Here is a 22032-nt window from a genome sequence, read left to right on the forward strand (position 1 = left end):
TCTCTATAAATATATGGTTCATAGGTCATCACAGTCATTGATTTCACAACACATAGTCATCGCCTCGTCCCTTCTTCCAGATCCTACGGTTGTCACAAAGAAAGCCGACACCGGCAAGACAGGGAATATGATAGTGACGATGATTTTGTTTGGCCAATGAACAGCAACGATTAGAAATTCAGTTCAAAATGATTCAGTCATTTAATTGCTTTGTCTGAATACAGATACACTTGCCTTGAAACCTATATTTGGGGCAGACAATACAATCGAGAGAGGGGATACAATCGACAAAGACAACACAATGGACATGGTACAAATGAGATAATCATAACTGACTCAACGACTATTCTAACTAGACTTTTTATTATATCAGGTAAGGCCCACTGAACCAATTTAGCTCTTTTTCAGAGGCGACCTGGTCACAAATGATAGCTCAAAGACCTGGCTTATCACGTGGAAATGCATAGCAGCCAAATACTCTATACGCACTTTTATAAATGCGGAGGGAAAAACCGGAGGATCGGGAGAAAAAAAAACCACGACTCACTGAGCAGCGGGGGGGGGAAGGGTTAGGACAGGAGGGTGGTGAATGGTCATGAGTCCCAGCGTTTGCAAATCCATCGCGGGGGGGGGGGGGGGGGGGGAGTTCCCCTCACTCACCGGAAGTAGTATATCTCGTCGTCGAGGACCTTGGCCGACAGCGAGAATCGCCGCAGGCCCTTGAAGCGCTTCATGTGGCGCTCGGCCTCGTTGTAGCGGCTCTCGCACACGTACACGTCGCGCTCCGCCACCTCGGTGGCGCGGCACACCAGGTAGTCCTTGAAGGCGAGGACGCAGCACTTGCCTGCGACGGTGCAACAAAAACAACGACGACAACGCACACGCTGAGCCGTGGCGGGAGCCCGAGGGGGGCATGGGGGCGCAAACAAAGATCCCCCCCCTACAGCCTCAGCAGACTGCAGGGGCAAGTGCGATCAACGAGTAGCACCTTTGAAGGCCGGCACGGCACACAATTGGGTGCTTGGCAAGCAGCAGGTCCGGCCGGCTTTGTCTCCCGGGTAGCGATGTTGACGCATTATACCAGATACTCATTTGAGGTTGAGTCAACCTAGGGGAGGCCCAGGACCAGTTCAGATAACCGCCACAGTAATTGGTGGCTGTGAGCAGCAATCGAACTCGGGTCGCCGGGTTCGTAGCACCGCGTGCTAACCTCCACATCACCACTCCCGCGCACGCACACACACCTACACACACACACACACCTACACGCACACACATCTACACGCACACACACCTACACACCTACACACACACACACCTACACACACACCTACACGCACACACACACGTTTACGCACGCGCACACCGACATGCACGATGACACGCACGCACCTACACACGCACACCTACAAACACACAAACACGCACACACGCCGCACCGATGACGGTGTCCATGGTGCAGGTCTCCTCCACGGTGCTCAGGAACACCTCCTTCTTGTAGAACATCTTGGTCGGTTCGTGCTCCGTGTCCTCGGGAGGGATGAAGAACGGCCCGAAGAACCACACCCGCCCATCTTTGTCTCTCCACAGTTTCTCCACCCTGCAGCAGACACAACGGCCCTCTGTGCTCATCGCGAACACTCACCGCCATCAGCCTGGATCCATCCACTGCTGGACGAAGACCTGCCCAAGCCACCGTCATTCCCTGACAATTTTCCAGGGTAAGAATCCACTTGGCTTCTACATCCGAGCAGATTTCATCGCTCCATCTCCCCAACGTTCGTTGCGGACGCGTTGCGTTCCTTGGCTACAACACTGTCATTCCTCTTGATCATAAGCCATCATGCCTTATAGGTCCGACGTGTCCCACGCAAACCTACTTGATTCTCTAAACAGCCAAGACGATTTCTTTAACCTGCGTGCGTCCTCTGATCAACGCGTTCCTGTTTCCGTCTATCACTGTAATTTCAAAACGACGATGCGTCATCTCTCCATGCATCTCTGCGCACATTGTCCGCTATCTATCAGCTTTAACCGCCGCCATCCAGGGGGAGTCGGAGTGTGTGAAACGGGGGACGGCCCCAAGGAAGGGGACAGTAACAAAGGGGGCGCACAGTGGGGATCGAGGGATGAGCGAGGGTCGGGGGGAAATGCTGACCTGCCAATGCGCGGCCGCTCGCGACCCTCAACCCGCGTGTACACGAAGTCCCCGATCTTGTGGTAGCGGCCGCTCATGCCCAGCTGCTCAAAGTACTGGCAGCCGGGCTCTCCGTTGGGCATCTCCACCGGCACGTCCTCCCGCTCCTGCCAACAGCGGGCACGGCACGTGCGCGCACGCACCAGTTACGCGTGTGTGTGTGCGCAAACATCCTGCAAAGACGGTTCGCTCCCGTCGGTGTGTGCGCGTGTTTGTGTGTGAACACCCCCCCTGCCTGCGGGGGTAGCGGTTGCGTTGTGGTTCGTGCACTGAGATACAAACCCGGTGAGACCCAAGCTCAATTCCCGCTCACGACAAATATCAGCGACAAATATCTAAACTAGCCTCGGGCTACTCCTGGGTCGACTCAACCTAGTGCCTGGTACGGTGTGTAAACATCGGCACTGGGGAAACACATGCGGCCGGGCGTGGTGCTGACCACCCACCCCCTTCTATGCTACGCTGGCTTTAACAGGTGCTCGCTAACAGCACTTGCCCCACCAGTCTATTAAAGGCAATATGGGGGATCTTTGTTTTTAAACACCCTGTCAAGACTGTTCACTCTGTGTGTGAACCCTGTCCAGGCAGTTCACGCTGCGTGAACGTTGGGCCTCACACAGCCCCCCGGCGACCACCGATCGTCGCTCCTCTCCGCACCTTGTCGATGATATCGTCGTTGCTCTCCTCCATCATCCCGGCGGCCGCCGCCGCCGCAGCTGCCGCGGCCACCTTGGCCTCGTCGAGTCCTGCGGTGATGGGCCCCACGAGCATCGCCGCCGTCATCCCGTCCCGCGGGCGCTCCCTCTCGCGTTGCTCCCTCTCGCGCTGCTCCCTGTCGCGCTCTCGCGACGCAAACACGGAGGCGACGCGCACCACGGGCAGCGGCTCGTCGCGCGCCACAAGCCGCGCCGTGCTGGGCGGCATGGACCACAGCTTGATCTTCTTGAAGGCCTTCACCTTGGTGGAGTAGCGCGACTCGCACACGTACACGTCTTCCGCGCGCAACCCGTCCGGGCGCGACTTAAAGTAGTCCTGGTGGAGAGGAGGTGGAAAAGTGCTTCCACGTCACGCACAACGACATCGTCGCCTGGCTGGCAAGACAAAATTCTTTGAGCGCTGGTTTTTAACTTTTTGGCAACCCTTTGATAAATCTAGTCAGTTTTCTATAAGTGACTAAGATCAACATAACTGTTTGTGCCTTTTGTTTTGGTGCCATCTTTTGTTTGTAAATTTTAGAATTTGCTTGGTAGTCAAGTATCAATTTGCTTGCTTATGGCTGCATGTGGGATTTGGTCCTCATATAACATTAATGTACAGCGTTATGGGATGCTATTAGCATGAATGACGCTATATAAAATGAAAATATCATTCTGTTAAAGTTTTGTTCATATTGGATAATCTTAACAATAATTATCATGCCCCCTCCCCCCACCCCCCACCCTTTGTCACAGACAGACGCACGGAGCTAAAGTATTCACACTTTAAACCTCAGTTATAAATATAGCTGGGATATCCGATAACAAATTCATTATTTTCTCTACCGATTCTCGGTGAGATTATTTATTTCATGGGATCGCCACAGAAGAGTTGGAAACTATTCGGCAGGATGTCGGGACTGGCCACCGTTTGCAAATGGGGACCAGAGTCCTCGACCACAAAAGTAGATTTTACAACTTTTGGTCGATTGATAAATCAACTTAATGAACCGCGTGTGTGAGACGGGGCGGGGGCTGGTACCTTGACGAACATGACGACGCACTTGCCCAGGATTTTGGAGACGGGCACCGTGTTGTAGTAGTCGCTCTTGAAGACCTCCTTCTCGAGGAACTTGCGTGTGGCCAAGTGGAAGGTCTCCGTGGGCCGGTAGAACCAGCAGCCATACAGCCACTTCTCTCCTGCGGAAGGGGGGGGGGATACGGACACGCAAACACATACACACACACACACAATCAGATCCTATAAATATAACACACATTTGAACGAGATCCACCGTTTTCATGAGATCCAGAGGCATGGGAAATCACAGATGAGCGGGATGTCAGCCAGAACTACAGTCAACAATTGCCCAAGCTCTGGGATCCTATATTGTCATGTTAGGCCCACTCTATGAACGAGTGTTCATAAAAGTGGAAGGAAAACGGAGTGCCCGGAGAAAACTCACCCATGCGAGGGGGTAACAACTCTCAATCGCCGTGGAGATGGACAAAACAAAGATCTGAACAGACTGTAGGGGCAAGGGCTGTTAGCGAGCACCTATGAAGGTTGGTACGGCACATCAGGGGGTGGGTGGTCAGCACCACGCCCGGCTGATTATCTACCGAGTGGTGATGTTTACACGCCGCACCAGGTACTCATTTTGAGGCTGAGTCGGCCTTAGGGTAGGCCAAAGACGGATTCAGATAATCGTCACTGATGGTGGCCGTGAGCGAGAATCGAACCCAGGTCGCTGGGTTCGAAGTGCAGTGCAGCAACCGCGACACTCGGGCTCCCCATACATCCACTCACACACCCACGCACGCACCCACCAGTATTATCGTCCACCCAAAGCTTCTCAATGCAGGCGATGTGGGGCTGGAGGTCCGAGGAGCTCGGCTCCACGTAGACAAAGTCGCCCACGCGGTACATGTTATCCTCGAAGCTGCAGTCCTGGCTGTACGTTCGTTGCCCTCCCGCCCGCGTGTCTGACCCCTCGCTCTTCTTGAAGTCTGTGCGGGGACACAGGCACACAGCCGACACGCATACACAGCCAACACGAACAAGCTCATGATGATGACAATAGGAAAACGCAAACCAAAATACAAACATCTACTTCTCACACATAGTATTTACAAATTTATCTTCAATGAGCAGCAGCATCTATGTGTGGCAACATTAATCAAAAACCACATTGAAGACGAAGAAAGCTCAAACTCACGTGGAACAGGCCCGGGACACAAGAGACTGTGTGTGTGCAGCAACAAGGTAAGAGCACGCTGGGTTCCATCTCTCAGTGAAATGTTTTTAGAGAAATCTTTGAAGAAGACCGAGCGGGCTGAGCGAAGACACGGGGGGGGGACTGGGGGGTGCCGGGAGAAGACTGGGGACTCACCGGACGGGTCCTTGCCGTCCTCGTCGCGCTTGACGCGATCTTCCGCTGCCTCGGCGGGAACCTTCTCCTTGCGCTCCTTCTCCAGGTCGTGCTGAAGGTGCTTGGCCGTGTAGCTGAGCGCCGGCGACAGCAGCATCTCTCCGTTCTTGCACAGCTCATCGCGGATCTTGATGAAGAACTGCTGCAGCTCCACGGCGTCCTCGTAGATCTCCGAGTCCGTGCTGTCCCGGGCAAGGGAGAGAGCGACGATGCACGCGGCGGTCTGGCAACGCCACACGGCTCTGCATGATGTGCGCGGGTGTGTGTACGCGTGCTCGCTAACTGCGTGGGGAGCGGTAGCGTAGTGGTTAGCGCGATACTAATGCGATGCTAACCACTGCTCGTAATCGTATATATGTTGTTTGTCTCTTAACTGTGACTCTGAACTGCGGAGCAGCACAGAAAGTCTGTGCTGCTCCCCATTTGTCTGGGTGAAAACTGGGCGAAGTTTTGCCAAACTCTGGCCAGTTGGCTCAACAACTTCAACAACATCGCTACGAACACGGCCACCAGAGTTCGATTCCCGCTCACGGTCAAACACTAGCGACGATTATTTGATCCGGTTCTGGGCCTCCTCTAGGTCGTCTCAGCCTCAAAAGAGTAGATGGTGCGATGTGTAAACACCGCCACTGGGGAGATAAAGGCAGCCGAGCGTGGCACGAGCCACACCATCCCCTCAAACTAAACTATATTTTATTTTACCAGATAAGGCCCACTGAGCTATATAGCTCTTTTTCGGGAGCAACTTGCCCACAAATTATAACTCATCAAAGTGGCGTATCATGTGGAAAGTTATAGCAGCAAAATACTCTAAACAAATGTTTCTAAAAGTGGCGGGGAAAAAGCGGAAGTCCCGGAGAAAAATCCACGCAACCATGAGCAGAACATTAGCTCTGCTAACGCAACCGCCTCTCACCGGTTCATCTTGCGCGCTCTGTCCAGCACTTCGAACATGTGCTCCTGGAACACGTCCAAACGACGGTAGCGCCCCCTCTCGATGTTCCTCCGGATCGTCTCGAATGTCAGCAGCCGGTCCTGGGTCTCGGCGGCCACCGGCGCCACCACCACGGGGGTGATGGTGGCGGCGGTGGCGGGAAGTTCGGCGCCGGCTTCGACGGCCAGCGGGCAGGACACCACGTCGGCGAGTGAGTCGCTGTAGCAGCGCCCCTCCTCGTCCTGGTGGCTCAGGACCGACACGAAGAGGTTGTTAATGAGCTCGCGCACGAGCAGGCCCACCTTGGGCGCGCCGCCGCCGCCGCCGCCGCCGCCGCCGCCCCCGGTTATCGCGTCGATCTCGTCGTCTTCGTTGTCGCACAGCTGGCGCCTGGCGCGGAGGAGCACGCGATGCAGCACCAGCGCGTCCTTGTAGATGAGCGAGTCCGGGTCGTTGTAGGTGCACGCGTTGTTGAACATGAGCGTGAAGTCCTCCACGAGTGACTCCACGTCCTGGTACTTGCCCGCCACCATGTGGGCGCGCATCTTCTCCATGTCCACGGGCTTCTTGATGGTCACGTAGTAGTCGGGCAGCTCGGAGCGCGACGGCAGCCGCAGGAAGATGGTGCACAGCTTGCGCCCGCGGCGGTCCGTGTGGCTGCGCACGGCCTCGTACAGGTCGCTCAGCTTCTGCTGCAGAGGCGTCAGGCTTCGGATCTTCTTCGGAGACAGCCCGCTCTTGCGGCCTGCGTGGGGGGGGGGTGGGAGGCGCGTGGGGGTCCGAGGAATGGTGGCAGCGAGTTCATGGGGTGAGTGCGGAGAGCCAAGGTGTGATAGGGGAAAGTGCGGGAAGACAAAAATCATTATGCAGGCGGATCATATGAATGTATATGGATCTTTGTCATTGCGTGTGAGAAGCGGTGGTGTAGGGTTTGAGCGCGCTGCGTTACAAATCCGGAGGCCCGGGTCAATTTGAAGATTTAGCGCATGACAAGAAAGGAATAGTTTGTACTGCTTCACAACACCACGTTTCTAATTCAAACTAAACAATTTAAACTATTTTTATTTTACCAGGTAAAGCCCACTGAGCTATATCACTCTTTTTAGAAGTGACCTGGCCACAAATTATAGCTCAACTATGTGGCTTATCACGTGCAAATGTATAGCATTCCAAAATCTGTAAATGCATGTTTATAAATGTGGATGGAAAAACTGGAGGACCTAGACAAAAATCCACACCACCACAAGGAGAACATGCAAACTCAAAATATACAGGCATTAGGATAGGAATCGAACCCATGAATAGGCGAGGTAGTTAACATCTTGCCACCTTAACAATAGTGGAGCGCCGGGCGGCTAAAACACAGCAAGGTGGCACAGTAGACAGCACAGGTGGCACATCTGCCAGCCATCTCAGTCAGTCTGTCCCATGACTTCTAGTCAGCGAGATTTTGACACTGCAAGTGGCCTCAAAGTGCCCCTAGCCTGGTACAAGCGCTACAATGTTGAACGGCGGCTGCTGCTGTGTTGTTGTTGTGTGGGACTGGTATTAGGTGAGCCCCCCCCCGTGGCTCGCGCATGCTAGCGAGGGCGACGCGGGGACTCGACTCCTCACCGAGCTTGAGCTTGGGCGATGGGGACTCGTCTTCCTCTGTCAGGGGCCCCATCTCCTTGAGCTTCTCGCGGATCAGCCCCTCCAGCGTCACGGCGTCGTTGTACACCTGCGACCCCTCCTCGTTGTAGTGCCGCGCGTTGCGGAACATGAGCTGGAAGTCGTCCATGAGCGCCTCCTGGCTGGTGTACTTGTCGGCGCGGATGTTCTGCTCGATGTTGCGCATGTCGATGGGCTCCAGGATGATCTTGTAGTAGTCGGGGTAGTCCTTGCGCGACGGCCGCACCATGAACAGGTCGACGAGGCGGCGCCCCGACGCTGGGTCGCGCGCCTCCACCGCGGCCGCGTACAGGGCCCGCAGCCGACGCTTCAGCGCCGAGTCGGCGTCTCGCCGCTTGTGCGTCTTGTACACTTTCTTGCCCGAGGAGCCCGTGAGCAGGATGCGGCTGATTATCCTGCGAGCCGGAACATACGGGCGAGCGAGCGAGCAACGGGGTTTAAGGATTTTACATTTATTCAGAATCAGAAAATTTTTACTGGCGGAATCAAATGCACTATAAAGCTCTTTTTCATACATGTCCACGAGAGGGCGCTTGTTTCAAATATTCGGCAACTCAAATTGCACTTAGGTCACACCTCATCTCGACCGTTCCAATGGCCCTGTTGCGGTCTAGCCAAGAGGATACCTCAAGCAGCATCGACCTGCAAGTGGTCATAAGTCCGCTAGTTGGGGGCGATGTTACAAAATATTTCATGCAATTAAATAACTTATTATGCAACAACCACAAATAATAAATGGATATATATATGAACGGAGAGGTGAAGCAATCAGCCTTGTAGTATAGCTGATGTCCGACCCCCTTCACTCTCAGCGAGAGAGCAAGCATGCAGAGAGCCAGGACGAAAAGCTGATTAAGAGGTTTAACCCAACTGGAGATTGCAATCGTCCACGTCACTGCTTAGGTGCGGCAGTGGAAAAACAACCTGGCGCCTCGTGATCTGCGTCAGGCTTGGCTCGGCACGGCCCCGGCGTGGCTCGGTTGTACAGTGGAAAAAGAGGGAAGTGATTTAGACCAATGATTGACCACTTCTCTCTCGGTAAAACAAATATGCCCACTGTTTCTTTACGAAGCCAAGAGTGCAGTCTGGGTCGAGAAGCGATTGTGGAGGCCTAACTATGGCCTCCATGGCACAGGACCATGGGCGCAACGGTGCCTGCATCAAACCAGCTCCGCGCCAGCCAAGGCCATCACCGTGCGCGGAATGGGAGTGCGCGTGCGGGTGTGCGTGCGTGCGGGTGTGCGGGGGTTGGGCGCCACCTCTTGCGCTTGCCGCTGGCAGTGTCGGGCGTGGAGGCCGTGCTGCTCTCCGGGTCGTCGCCCAAGTCCCGCGAAATGTCCGCAGAGCGCAGCAGCAAGCGCTTCTTAATCTGCGCCGCACACGTCAAAGTCACAGACCACCGCGTCAACCACCACAGTGATATAAACCACCACCACCACCACCCCACACAAACCACCTTCAATCACTACTCCACAAACCACCGTGTCAACAATGGTGATATATTCCACTACCCACACCACCACCACAATCATACAAAACCACCTTTGAACACCACACAAACCACCGCCTCAGCCATGACGATGATATATACCACCACTACCATCTATGGTCAAACAAACCACCTTTGACCAACACACAATTTAACTTAAAACACTACGCAAATCACCATGGAGACAGAGGAGTGGTGATGGAGTAGGCAGACAGTGGGGAGACATCAGACAGACAGAAGAGACAGAAAAAAAGGGCAGCAGCAGCAGGCGGGGAGTGGCCAGGAAAGCTTCGGAGGAGCGTGTGGCAGCGGGGCCGACCTGCAGCAGGTGCTGGAGCTTGACCGCGCGCTTGTAGATGGAGGACGTCGGCATGTTGAAGCGCTTGGCGTTTTCGAACATGAGCGTGAGATCGGACTCCAGCTGGTCGGCGCTCGCGTACTCGCCTGCGCGCAGCTTGCTCCTGCCACCGCCGACAAGCACGAGAGACACGACATCAAGAAGCGGCGGCGGGGGCAGCAGCAGCAGACACGGGACTCTCCAGACACGGGACAGTGATTCCATCGATTCTGGAAACTATGAATTGTTTGCATTAGTGTTCGCGATTTGATTTAAGAACCCATTATTTATTGTCTTCATTCAAGACTGCACTCGCATTCTTCAAGCTCCTCTGCCTCCTGCCTACCTCTACCCTCTCGTGCCACTCTACTCCCCTCCATGTACTCTCCTACCTCTACCCATCATCCTCAAGAAACTCCCCCTCCACGCACTCTCCCACACTTGAATCGAAAGCATGAATTAAAAGCATGCGTCAGGTGCAGTCAGCATTTTGTGACCGCAAAACTTAAGCAAAACCCCTGCCTGTACATTCCTCCAGCCATGCCACCAGGCAGCCATACCACCCCTCCAGCCAGACCACCCTTCCAGCCATGCCACCCTGCAGCCTCCAGCCTGCAGCCATGCCACTCTCCAGCCTTGCCACCCTCTAGCAAGAGCACCCTGCAGCCAGACCACCCATCCACCACCCACACATGCCCACCTGATGTGCAGCAGCGCGATGGGCTGCTTGATGAGCACGTAGTACTCGGGGTACTCCTTGCGGGAGGGCAGCCGCAGGAAGGGGTCGGCGAGCAGCTGACCCTGGGCGCCGCGCGCGTTCTGCACCGAGTCGAGCAGCCGCTGCAGGAGGCTCCCGCCGGACTCGGAGCTCCCGCCGGGACTCACGGCGGCCGTGCCCCCCCCGGCGGCGCCGCCGACGCTGCTGCCGCCGCCGTCGGCGTCGTCATCCTCGTCGGAGTTCGGCGCGTCCTCGTACTGCATGCTGTCGTCGCCTTGGTGGGAAACAAATCGAATCGCGAGTACGTTTTGGTATCCGCCGGGCGTTCTCGCGGCGGACAAATTAAAGCAATCAAATTATTCGTAGATTCGGCGTTCGCGCCGTTCTGACTTGCCAAGACCCTCCTGAAAATAGTCTTCAGACTAAGTGAGAATATCTGAGGTAAACAAAAGCCTAATAATAATAAATTCATGAGAATAATAGGATTAACATCAACAAGATGATGCTTGTGCCAGGATAGGTTCACAAATATGCACCTTTGCAATATTTGTGAACCTGTCCTGGGACCTTCGAACGCGTTTGGCGTGTGGGAGGGTGGCGTATTGACCATTCGCCGTGACCATCATCTATCCACTGCTGGATAAAGGACTCCTAATCCCCCCCCCCCAACCAAGCCATCACCAACTTGCATAGTCTCACAATGCACAAGTCCATGCAGTACCTGCGCACGAGCTGATCTCATCGCTCCGTCTCCGCGGCGGACGTCCTCTGGGGCGCGTTCCCTCCTTTGGCTGCCAGTCCGCCGGTAGTCTCGACCGTCGGACGGTGGCGTTGAGACTCTCTATAAAAAGCCACAGCGCGTTGTGAATTACCGCAAGATCCACGCACCATGGCAAGGCTGTAGAAGTACATTTGTTAAATATACACATCGGAGACAACAAATCGTGCACACGCAACGGCATCTGCGTGCAACACTTTCCAACAGACGTTTGTCCTCCGATGCGTTTAATCAGCGATAATTGTATACGCAGGACTTCACGACCGACACAATGATTTGTAATCGGTTTCTATTCTGTTCAGTCGCGTAGAAGTAAAGCCAATTTTTTACGTAACCCTCAACCACACCTTATGATGAGGAATGCAACCTCCAGCAAAACGTCGAATAAAAAAATGTCAAAAATATTGCTTGATTTTCAATATTTCCTCCTCTTCCAGATCTGTTGAAAAACCAAATCAATTGGGACTTTTGCGCATGGCGTGACAACTTGATTGGATTGGCTCTGTCAGGGAGTGGAGGGTTGTTATCGTTACAGATTGGCATTATACCGTCACGATGATTGAACCCCAAAAGAAACAACGAATGAATGAGCAATAATTCCATTTGGGACCGATGCGCGACAAACGTGACGTCACACGGTGTGCATATGGCATGACGTCATCTCGCGACGGCACACGTTACGATGTCATCACGTTGACCAGCAACCCAGATATTTTGTTGTTCTGGTTTTTTTGTGCGACCCCATTAAACTAACTATTGAACTAAACAATTTTTTTTATTTTACCAGGTAAAGCCCACTGAACTATACAGCTATTTTTCAGAAGAAACCTGGCCACAAATGATAGATCAATGAAGTGGCTTATCATGTGGAAATGTATCACATCCAAATACTCTAAACTTGATCAAGTTGGCCGGTTTCCTTTCGGGTAAGTTCCTAAGAGCAACACAACTTTAAACATTTTTTTTTTATTAATATTGGCCCATCGTTACTAAAGTTATCGGGCCTCCCTATCCCCATTACCGACAGCCAGAGAAGCGGACAGAGTGAATGCATTCACGCTTTCAATCTTAGTTCTCGTTAAAAATGAATGAATGAATGAACGACCGAACCGTTTGGCGGTTGCTGCTGCTCCTCGTCTTCGCTCTCGGAGCCGTACTGCAGCGTCATGGTGATGGCCGACAGGCGGTCGCCCTGCGCCGAGCGCCGGTTCCTGCCACATCGACGAATCCACGGGCGTACAAAAGACAAAGATCCCCCGTAAATCCTTACTGGACTATTGGGGCAAGTGCTGTTAGCGAGCACCTATGAAGGGCGGCATGGCGCACGTATATCAGGGAGTGATGTTTCCAGCACCACGCCCAGGAACAGCTCAGAGTCACCACCGGTGTTGCCCATGAGACTGGCAGGTTCGTAGCACATTGTGATAACTGCAACGCTACCGCTTCCCGCATACGCGCCCACTCGCTCACTCGCGCACGCACACAATCACTGCACTCCTAAATATCCCCACCAGCCGCGGCACCGGTGCACACCACGCTCGCCCACCTTATCCTGAGGCTGGTCTTCACGGGCTCCAGCGAGTGCTCCAGTTCCGTCTTCTTCTGGTTGAAGATCTTCTTGATCGTGTGCGCATCCTGCCGTCACAAAACGACGACAGAAGCGTCTCTCGCGGATGACGGCGAGAACGACGCTCGTGGTCGCGCGGTGTGCGGGTAACCCCACCGTGCACTGCCCCTCGATGAACGCTTAACGTTCCCGGGTGAAGCCGGGCAAATGTTCTAAACTATGGCCGACAGATGGCTCTGTTAATAAACCGCTGTTGGTTCGAGATCCCACTATCCACCAGGTGGGGGTGAGCAGGTGAGGGGCAGCGGGAGATGGCAAGCAGGTGACTGCAAGCGGATGATGGCCTGAAGGGTGGTGAACAGACGCTGGCACGCAGATGTTGGCAGGTCTCACCTTGAAGACCTGAGATCCCGGCTCGTTGTAGTTGCGTGCGTTCTTCACCAGAGTCTCCACGTCGCGAGCCATCTCCGTTATGCTCTTGTAGAAGCCGGTCTGCTGGGCAATCAAAGACAAAGATCTCCCATGTAGCCAAGTGCTGTTAGCGAGCACCTATTAGGGCGTATTGCACACGTACCTTATAAGAACTGTTTGTTTGTTGACCTGCGAACACCTTGAACTTGCGCTCACCATTAATGCACGGTTGGCTATGTACGCTGCGAAAGAATTTCAACATACAATGCCCAAGATTAACTCACCTGGATCCTCTGAGCGATCGTCTTCAGGTCGATGGGATCCTTGATGACGTCATAGTAGTCGGGGTAGTGCTGGAAGGAAAATGAGAGGTTATTCAATGTTGGACGCATGCGACACGGATCCGCACGTAAAACAATCATCCACCTGCCAGACGAGGGCCTCCCCATGCCGCGAGTGGTTCGATAAATACTTCACCCACGCTGGGCAGGCACCCGTTGTAGGTAGGGGATTGAATGGGGCTAGAAGTTAGGCTTACTGTGAGTCAGGCTCGAGCGTTACTGGAGCTACGTACTTTTCAAATCTAGATTGAAAACGAATATCTTTAGAAAAAATGTTTTCGTTTAGTTTGTCGTCCTTCCGCTGTGCCCCCGATTAGCACGGTTGGCTCCGTACGGCGCGAAATAAGCTCAACATTAATTGTACATCAGGAGTCTGAGTAAAGTGAGGGCTAAATCTATTGTTATAGTGAGCACGAGGTGAAGGGCTCAAGACAGGAAGGGTTAGAGTCAGGGTTAGGAGTAGGGCTAAGCTAGGCTTTAGTTAGTGTTGGGATGAGTGAGCTAGGGTTTGAGTGAGGGATGAGACTAAGATCACTCTTGCTAGGGCTCGGGCTCAACTGAGGCGGCCTCGCTACTGTGAAAAGGAAGCAGTGCTGACCGTGCGTGATGGAAGCTTCTGAAAGAGTTCGCTGATGAGGCGTCCAGATGGGTCGCTGTACGTCGCCACTGTCTCAAACAGCTGTTCCAGGTGCTCCTTCAGGCCCCGCACACGCTGTGAATGCATGTACACGTAAGCATAGATATACACGCAACAAAGATCACTCGTATAGCCTTAACATACTCCTGGGGTAAGTGATGCTAGCGAGCACATGTGAAAGCGGGCACGGCATGGAAGGAAGTGGGTGGCCAGCACTACACTTGATTCTCTTTGTCTACCCAATGGTGAATTTTACAATTCACACAGGTGCTCATTTGAGGCAGAGTCGACCTAGCAGAGGCCCAGAGCAGTTTCAGATATTCATCACCGGTCTTGGCAGTGAGTGGGAATCGTAACTCAGGTCAACAGGTTCGTTGTGAAGTGCGCTAACCACCACACTACTGCTCCCTGCACATATGCACGATACTCCTGCTCAACACACATAGGAACCGACACAAGGATCCCCCATATAGCCTTTAACAGACGGTTGGGGAAATTGTTGTTCGCGAGTAGCAGCAGCTATGAAGGCTGACACGGCACACGAGGGGGTGGGAGGCCAGTCCCCACATACGAACCCGCACAAGCACGTCCACACGCACACAATCAATCAGAAAAGCTCTTGCATCTCGTCATGCATTGAGACCCCTCGCGCACACGGCCGTGAGACCGCCGCGAAGGGGCGAAGGTGCCTACCGGCTTCCCAGGCATCTCGTCGTCCTCCGTGGTGCCCGCTCCGCTCTCCTGACCCTGCTCCTGCTCAGGATCCTCCGTCTTAGCCTCAGGCTCGGCCTCCGCTTCCGCTTCTTCCTCCTCCTCTTCCTCTTCCTCCCCCGCTTCCTCCTCTTCCTCCTCCTCCTCCTCCTCCGCTTCGTCCACTTCCTCCTCCTCCTCCGCCTCCTCCTCTTTGGCGGTCGTCGCAGCTGCGACAGCGGCGGCGGAAGCGGCGGCGGCACTGGTGGCGGTGGCGACGTCCAAGGGCGGGTGGATGAGCTCGTTGCGCTTGGAGACGTAGAGCTCCCAGAGGCGACACGCGTCGCGGTGTTCCACCGTGCCCTCCTGGCGGAAACGGAAAACAAAAATACAAGTTTGGAACCTCATTTGCCAGTAAAAAATATGATAATTGGTTTTTTACCCTTTTATTTGGCAACATAACTGACACCTTTTTTTTACAAGGAGTCATGTTTGCATAGACCACAATACCTGCAGTCATAATGCCTTTTGGCATCATCTGGTCCAACCCATGTGAGACTAGGCTCTAAGGAAAGCTGTCTCGGGTGTGGACCAATCAACTTCAAGGACAGTGCATACATTATCAGAGTTATGTTTTTTGTTTGCATTATGACTGCAGGTATTGTGGTCTATGCAAACATGATTCCTTGTAAAAAAGGTGTCAGTTATGTTGCCAGATAAAAGGGTAAAAAACCAATTATCAAAAATACAAGCGAGCAAGGAAGAATCGCGCGCGTGCACAAGAACGAATTCGTAAACGTTTTCCAACATGCGTTCGTCCCCAGAGGGATTCAATAACGTTACATTCTGAGCCACGCGATGAGGTGACGTTAGTTGTAATGACGTCATCGCCTTAACAGTCAACGTGTAAACTATTAGCGCCGCTTTTTTGTCTCCAAGTTTTGGGCAGTTTCTGTACGGTCAGTCTCTCATAGCAAGGTAACTTTATTTTAAAGTTTTGTTTATTTTACTTTGTAGTCCTTCTTTCTTACTGACAAGACAGACAGAGATGCTTAGTTGGAGAACATTGAAAAGGCAACTGTGCGAGCGATCGGCACGTACCTTGTAATAGGCCTTGGTGTTGTTGACCATGAGCTGGATGTCGGTGGTAAGCTGGTCCACACTGTTGTACTCCTCCGTCTTCAACTTCTGCTGAATCTTCAGCAGATCCATGGGCTGAGACACTACGTCATAGTAGTCGGGGAGGTTCCTGGGAAGAAGCATTCCAAAGTGATGCTGTCATGACGTGAAAAAATCATCCTGCGGCATCACGTGTCACTTGACGTCATCTCATTTGCATCGTCTATTTCGTCACAAAAACTAAATTCAACCACCTTGCCATTAATACTGCGTTATAACACCATTAATAGCATCATCATCAGCCATGAACAATCCACTGTTAGACGAATGGCTCCCCAAATAGTTGCCATCACTAAGTCTTGCGATACCACAATTCCCGTGAACCAAATAGCTGCCTTATAACAAAGCAAAATACCAGTCAATGCCATCTCCACCCCCGTGACGTATGTATGTTAAACTTCTTTCGCATCATACATAGCCAACCGTGCTATTCAAAGGGACGGAGCCACACCTTCCTCCGCAGAGCTGCTGTTGTCTCATCACATTCTACGGAAGAATGGCTTCCTTCGCGCCGTGGGCGAGCGCTGCCAATTATATGGTCTTACCTGCGCTTGGGCACGCGGATGAAGAATTCACACAGCAGTCGCGCGTGTCCATCCCGCGTGTCCCGCAGAGTGTTGTACAACTCATGGCACACGCCCAGCTGCAAAGGGAAGGACCGGAGGATAGAGAGTGTAAGGAAGGAGAGCGTGGAGGACGAGGGAGCGAGAGCAGAATGGGAGTGTAGGGGTAAGGTGGACAATAAGCACAAGGAAGTAAATATGATTGAACCCAGTATGAAACACAGTCTGTCTGGAAGACCCGAATCCTTAGCACAGGTGAATAAATCATGGAGTAAAGTTCATGGGAAGTTATCATGGAAAAAGCGACAGAATTGATAAGGTGACTCGGATGAATCAGTAAGTGCTGAACCGTTGATCACCCTGGCTGCATTACACTGAAATTTATCGGGTGCAGTCAGTTTTGTCTTTTGTTGTTGCTGCTGTGCTCCCACAGAACCACGGATCTAATTGGTAAAATAGCCGGGCTACATGTACGCATGTATGTTGAACTTATTTCGCACCACACATAGCCGACCGTGCTAATCGGAGGTGCAGGGAAGGACAACAAACTAAACACAAAGAGCAGTTATAAATAAACGAATTTTCAACCTAGATTTTCAAAAACCATCTGTGTAACAAATCAAATAAACTCAAAACTCAAGGTAGGAACCTGGGTGCACCCACCCCATATACGCTAACGGTTTTCCAACAAATGTATGCTTTGTATCGCACGAGGAAAAAATGTACCCGTAAAAACAAAGTTTTTCACTATAAATCCTTTATATGCGTGGCGGCTAGAGTCCTCTCGTCCTCTGGCTTGAGATAGCTGCCACCTATGGGTCAGATAATTACCTGCCACCATTAAGCAATTGGTAATTAAATATAATTTATTTTTTCCTAAAAAGTGTAAAATTTAGGAAAAACATTTTCACGTAAATAAATTGTCACGCACAACGAGTCTGTGTGCAAAATGTCAGCTCGATTGGATCACGGGAAGTGGGTTAAAAAACGACCGAAAGATTTGCTCGGTCGTAAGCGCGCAAGCAAGCAAGCAAGTGAACTTAATATAAAGGATTTAAAAATCCAAGACAGGGGGGGCCCGGGCGGTGGTGGTGGTGGTGAGGGGGGGTGCGTACAGGATCCACGGCTTGCGTGTGTGGCCGGCGCCGCTTGCGGGGGGGCACCGTGGCGGCAGCAGTTGGGGGGGGGACCTCTTCAGCGTCCCCCCCGCTGGCGCTACTGGAAGGCGAAGCCGTGCGCCGTCGCTTCACTCCCATGGTGAGAGTGGTGCCCTGTGCAATGAGGCAACATCGTCATCACTACCATCACTGCCATCGTTACTATCATCATGCCCATTCTGGCGAATTGCCCGATGATGCTGGATGCAATTACCAGCGAAACGTCGTACTCAAAAATTGTAAATGTTGTGGTTTCACGCTTCAACACTGCACCGGTGGGTTAAAGCAGTGAACTATTTGTCTTTTGTCAACGTGACACTTCTTTGCTGATTGGCCGTGTCGGGTGGTGGAGGGTTACGACACATTTATAAATAACGCATCTAAACCCAAAAACGTTGATTATGCCCATCATCATCACATCATCGTGATCATCACATCATCATTGTCATCGACATCATCATTCCCATCATCGATATCATCATCACTATGACCATTGCCATCAACACCGCCATCATCATTACTATCATTGCCGCCCAATATTATTGTCATCATCATTGTAATCACTATCATTACAATCATTATCACTAACATTACCAAAATCATTATCATCATTATCTTCATGACTATCGTCATCACTAACATCACGATCATTATTATCAGTATCATCCTCATCGTAAGCATCACTACTGTGCCATCATTCCAATCACTCTCATTTCTGTCTGGACAAACATCATTGCCATAATTACTAGTTCTGTGTGGCTGAGTGACCCATACATATTTACACACACGGCACACTGCATCGAGTATACATCTTGCTAGTGACGTGTCACCTATTCCAGATAAAAATCTACCTGGAAAATATTCAGCGATACATTAAGCCCAATGTGTTCCTATGTCTCTCAGTTTAATTCTGTCTCTGTAAATATCCTTCTTTGAACACTTTTCAATTATGGATCCTTATGGGTTTTTAAAATTATGTTTTCCCAATCAATATGGTTTAAAACGTCTTTCTTCAGGCACCCTGGTGTACTCATCAAATGTAATTACCGTATCCACAAGGACTCTATCCTGCTCTCGCTCTCCTCTCTATCTCATAATTTAATCCCGATCCGCCTTCAACATTTGTCCTAAATATACACGAGTTGCGTTTTCCAGTGCTCCCTCCAATTATTTTGTATTTTTTCAGCGAACTTGCTCTGCATGACTTTTGATTATATTTTTTGCTCCACTTTCCACACTTTCTCTTTGTGAAGTGTTTCAATCATTTCCTCTTCATACTTTCACTATTTTTTGTGTGCCTTTTCTCCGCGTTGTTGTAAATAGTTCTGCTCACTCCTATTTTTATCTGCATTCTGTGACTTTCCTTCATGCAACCTCAGTTGTAGCTGTTCAATCTTTAGAAACCTATTTGATATAATGTCAATGCATTGGTTGATTTTAAGGTCCTCGGTTTGTGACAGCTTGGATGCATGCAAAGCCAAAAATAATAGACTTTTGGGGCAAGCGCTGTTTGCGAGCATCTCTTATGTAAGCATGTTGAACTTCTTTCGCACCGTACGTAGCCAACCGTGCTAATCGGAGGTGCGGGGGAATGACAACAAACTAAACGCAGTTCTAAATAAATTAGTGTTCAATCTAGAGGATATTAAAGTGCATCGCTCTAGTGGCTTCTTATGAAGGCTGGCACGGCAGACGAGGGGGTGGCTGTCCAAGAACGACGCTCAGCCACCTTTGTCTCCCCAGTGGCAATGTTTACACATCGCACCATTTAAGGCCGAGTCTACCTCGGAGAGGGTCCCATGCCCGGTTCAAGACATTCGCCACTGTTGTTGGTTCGTAGCGCAGCTCACGAATCGTTACACTGCCGCTCCTCCACAGCATGGACCACACAGACGTCGCTCCGACAGCCCAAACTCAAATCATACACAAAGCCCCAATGAGACACAAGCCCTTTAATCCACTGCTGGATGAAGGCCTCCCCAAGGGATAGGGGGGGGGTGTTTGACCATACTTCACCACGCCGGTCAGGGCGTGTTTAGAGAAAGGTATGAACTAGAAGCGATTCAGATATCACTCTTAGCCATCGATGTTGGTGCCCGTCAGCCTGGAATCAAACTCGGGAGGGGGGTGGGTCGTTGACTTCGAGTGACTCTCACCGCTGCCCCCAAACACCACCACCACCACCACCTCCTCACCAACAAATCCCCAAACCTGGCACCCAAAACAACACAAAGAGCGCCACAGAGCGCGGTGCGATTTACGCCAAATCGACGAACGCCGAAACAAATCACCACGCAGCCCGCACGTGGATCAGCAGCAGCAGCCCGTGCCTGGTAACGAACCCGCACCCAGCCCACACGGCGGCTCCGAGGCCCCTCACCCTGGGGGCAAGCAGAGAGGCGGCGCGGCGAGGCGAAGGTGGATGAGGCGAACGACGGAGATCGCGACGCGCGCGGGCCTCAGCATTGACAATGGGAGCGGGACGTGCGCGGGGGTGTTTGCGGCACTTTACGACGCTTTACGGCAGGCGGTTGGTCTAATTTACGACGCTTTGCGGCAGTCCCCCTCCCAACTCCCTCTTCCCCCCTCCCAATTCGCCCCCCCTCCCCTATCCCCCTCTCCTCCCCCCTCTCCCTCCCCTCTCCGCCCCCTCCCCTCCCCTCTCCTCCCCCTCGCTCCCTCCCCCTCTCCTCCCCATCTCCCCCTCTCCTCCCCATCTCCCCCTCCCCTCCCCCTCCCTCCTCCCCTACCCCCTCTCCTCTTCCCTCTCCTCCCCCAATCATTTAATATTTCACGACACTTTACGACCGACGGCTTTTTGGGGAAGCTATGGTTGTTTTAAAATATATATATGTCACGTTATACTGGTAGGAACCTCCTGGTTACACCAGCCCACAGGGGATTATTGTGTCCGTCCGTCTGTCGTGCATCCAAAAATAGGAGGGGTGAGGCTGGGTGGAGAGGGGAGGGTGGGGAGTGCCTGGTGGGTGGGGTGGGGCTGTGTGGGGAGGTGCTGGTCACCCCGTGGTGCCCTTATAAAACTCAACGTTTAACCTACTCACGCCGGCTTGTGCCCGCCCTCACAGTCGGGCATATTTGCGGAATACACCACGCCGCCGTTGACCCTGGCCATTGACCGAGCAACCCAACGTTCCTACCAGCTCCCTCCGCAGGAATGTGTCAATACGGGCAAAACAATGTTTTGTCTATTTGTTTGTGTTTCTCCCATGTGATGGGGTTTTTTAATCCTTTATATTAAGTTCACTTGCTTGCTTGCGTGCTTGCTTGCTTGCTTAGGACCGTGCAAATCTTTCGGTCGTTTTTTTACCCACTTCCCGTGATCCAATCGAGCTGACATTTTCCACACAGACTCGTTGTGCGTGACAATTAATTTTCGTTAAAAAAATGTTCCACAATTTTACACTTTTTAGGAACAAAAAATTATATGTAATTACCAATTGCTTAATGATGGCAGGCAATCATCTGACCCATAGGTGGCAGCCATCTCAAGCCAGAGGACGAGAGGACTCTAGCCGCCACGCATATAAAGGATTTAGAGTTAAAAACTTTGTTTTTACGGGTTAATTTTTTTTAGGATGAACGTTGAGATTTATAAGGGCACGGGGTAACCAATAATGTCTGAATTGGTCTGCAATAGGGTAGGTAGGCACTGATAAGGGGTTTAAAGGAATGTTTATTTTAACACGTAGGCTTTCGCGACCAATATCACCCATAATACAGGTTTCTTTGGGTTAGATCGCGTACACATTAAAAACAACTGTTTATAGAGGTATGTTTACGCTTGTGCCGCCACTGCCAACGCAGAATCAACACCAAATAATTGGTCTACGATGGATTGGTTGGTTTTCGTGTTATTGATTTTTACGACACTTTTTCACGACATCGTGAGCATGCACGTTACCAACGTTGGTGTACTTTACGGCAGCCCCCCTCCTCCCGCCACAACCTCTTGCCCGTGTGGTTTACGACGCTTTACGTCAATTTATTTAACGCTTTTTTATTTCCCTACGTCTCCTGTGGGAGTACTTAGCGCGCGCGATAACTTGTCGCAACCAAACACGAGAACGTCGACATGTTTTCGTGCACGATTATTTATTTGTCTCAAACCGTCGGGTTTTCCCCCAACGCTTTTACGACAGTTCCCGGGCCATGAGGGAGAGGGGAGGAGGAGAGGCTTTACGGCAGAGAAAGTGGGGCGGGGGGATGGTGTGTGGT

At 52.0% G+C, this 22032-nt stretch overlaps 1 protein-coding gene across 4 annotated transcripts in view; it reads right to left on the reverse strand.

The window, feature by feature from the left end:
• Positions 1-20292, reverse strand: part of PBRM1 (polybromo 1) — a 32949-nt gene extending 12657 nt beyond the window's left edge. For 3 of the 4 annotated variants that reach the window (XM_078876555.1, XM_078876554.1, XM_078876552.1), the window contains exons 1-23: positions 20177-20292; positions 17755-17910; positions 16622-16719; positions 15999-16146; positions 14901-15263; positions 14169-14282; positions 13514-13582; positions 13212-13313; positions 12798-12886; positions 12362-12462; positions 11195-11314; positions 10456-10747; positions 9738-9879; positions 9189-9298; positions 7873-8324; positions 6241-7003; positions 5286-5506; positions 4723-4902; positions 3935-4092; positions 2855-3229; positions 2159-2304; positions 1440-1600; positions 661-844 (exon numbers count right to left, since the gene is read on the reverse strand). In XM_078876555.1, coding sequence (XP_078732681.1) covers positions 661-844; positions 1440-1600; positions 2159-2304; positions 2855-3229; positions 3935-4092; positions 4723-4902; positions 5286-5506; positions 6241-7003; positions 7873-8324; positions 9189-9298; positions 9738-9879; positions 10456-10747; positions 11195-11314; positions 12362-12462; positions 12798-12886; positions 13212-13313; positions 13514-13582; positions 14169-14282; positions 14901-15263; positions 15999-16146; positions 16622-16719; positions 17755-17895 — 4529 coding nt within the window. In that variant the 5' untranslated portion in view covers positions 17896-17910; positions 20177-20292. The remainder of the gene's footprint in view (positions 1-660; positions 845-1439; positions 1601-2158; positions 2305-2854; positions 3230-3934; positions 4093-4722; positions 4903-5285; positions 5507-6240; positions 7004-7872; positions 8325-9188; positions 9299-9737; positions 9880-10455; positions 10748-11194; positions 11315-12361; positions 12463-12797; positions 12887-13211; positions 13314-13513; positions 13583-14168; positions 14283-14900; positions 15264-15998; positions 16147-16621; positions 16720-17754; positions 17911-20176) is intronic. The other variant, XM_078876553.1, reaches the window with a different exon arrangement.
• Positions 20293-22032: the final 1740 nt, after the last annotated feature.

The sequence above is a fragment of the Lampetra fluviatilis genome, chromosome 44, assembly GCF_964198595.1.
Source record: "Lampetra fluviatilis chromosome 44, kcLamFluv1.1, whole genome shotgun sequence".
Lineage (NCBI taxonomy): Eukaryota > Metazoa > Chordata > Hyperoartia > Petromyzontiformes > Petromyzontidae > Lampetra > Lampetra fluviatilis.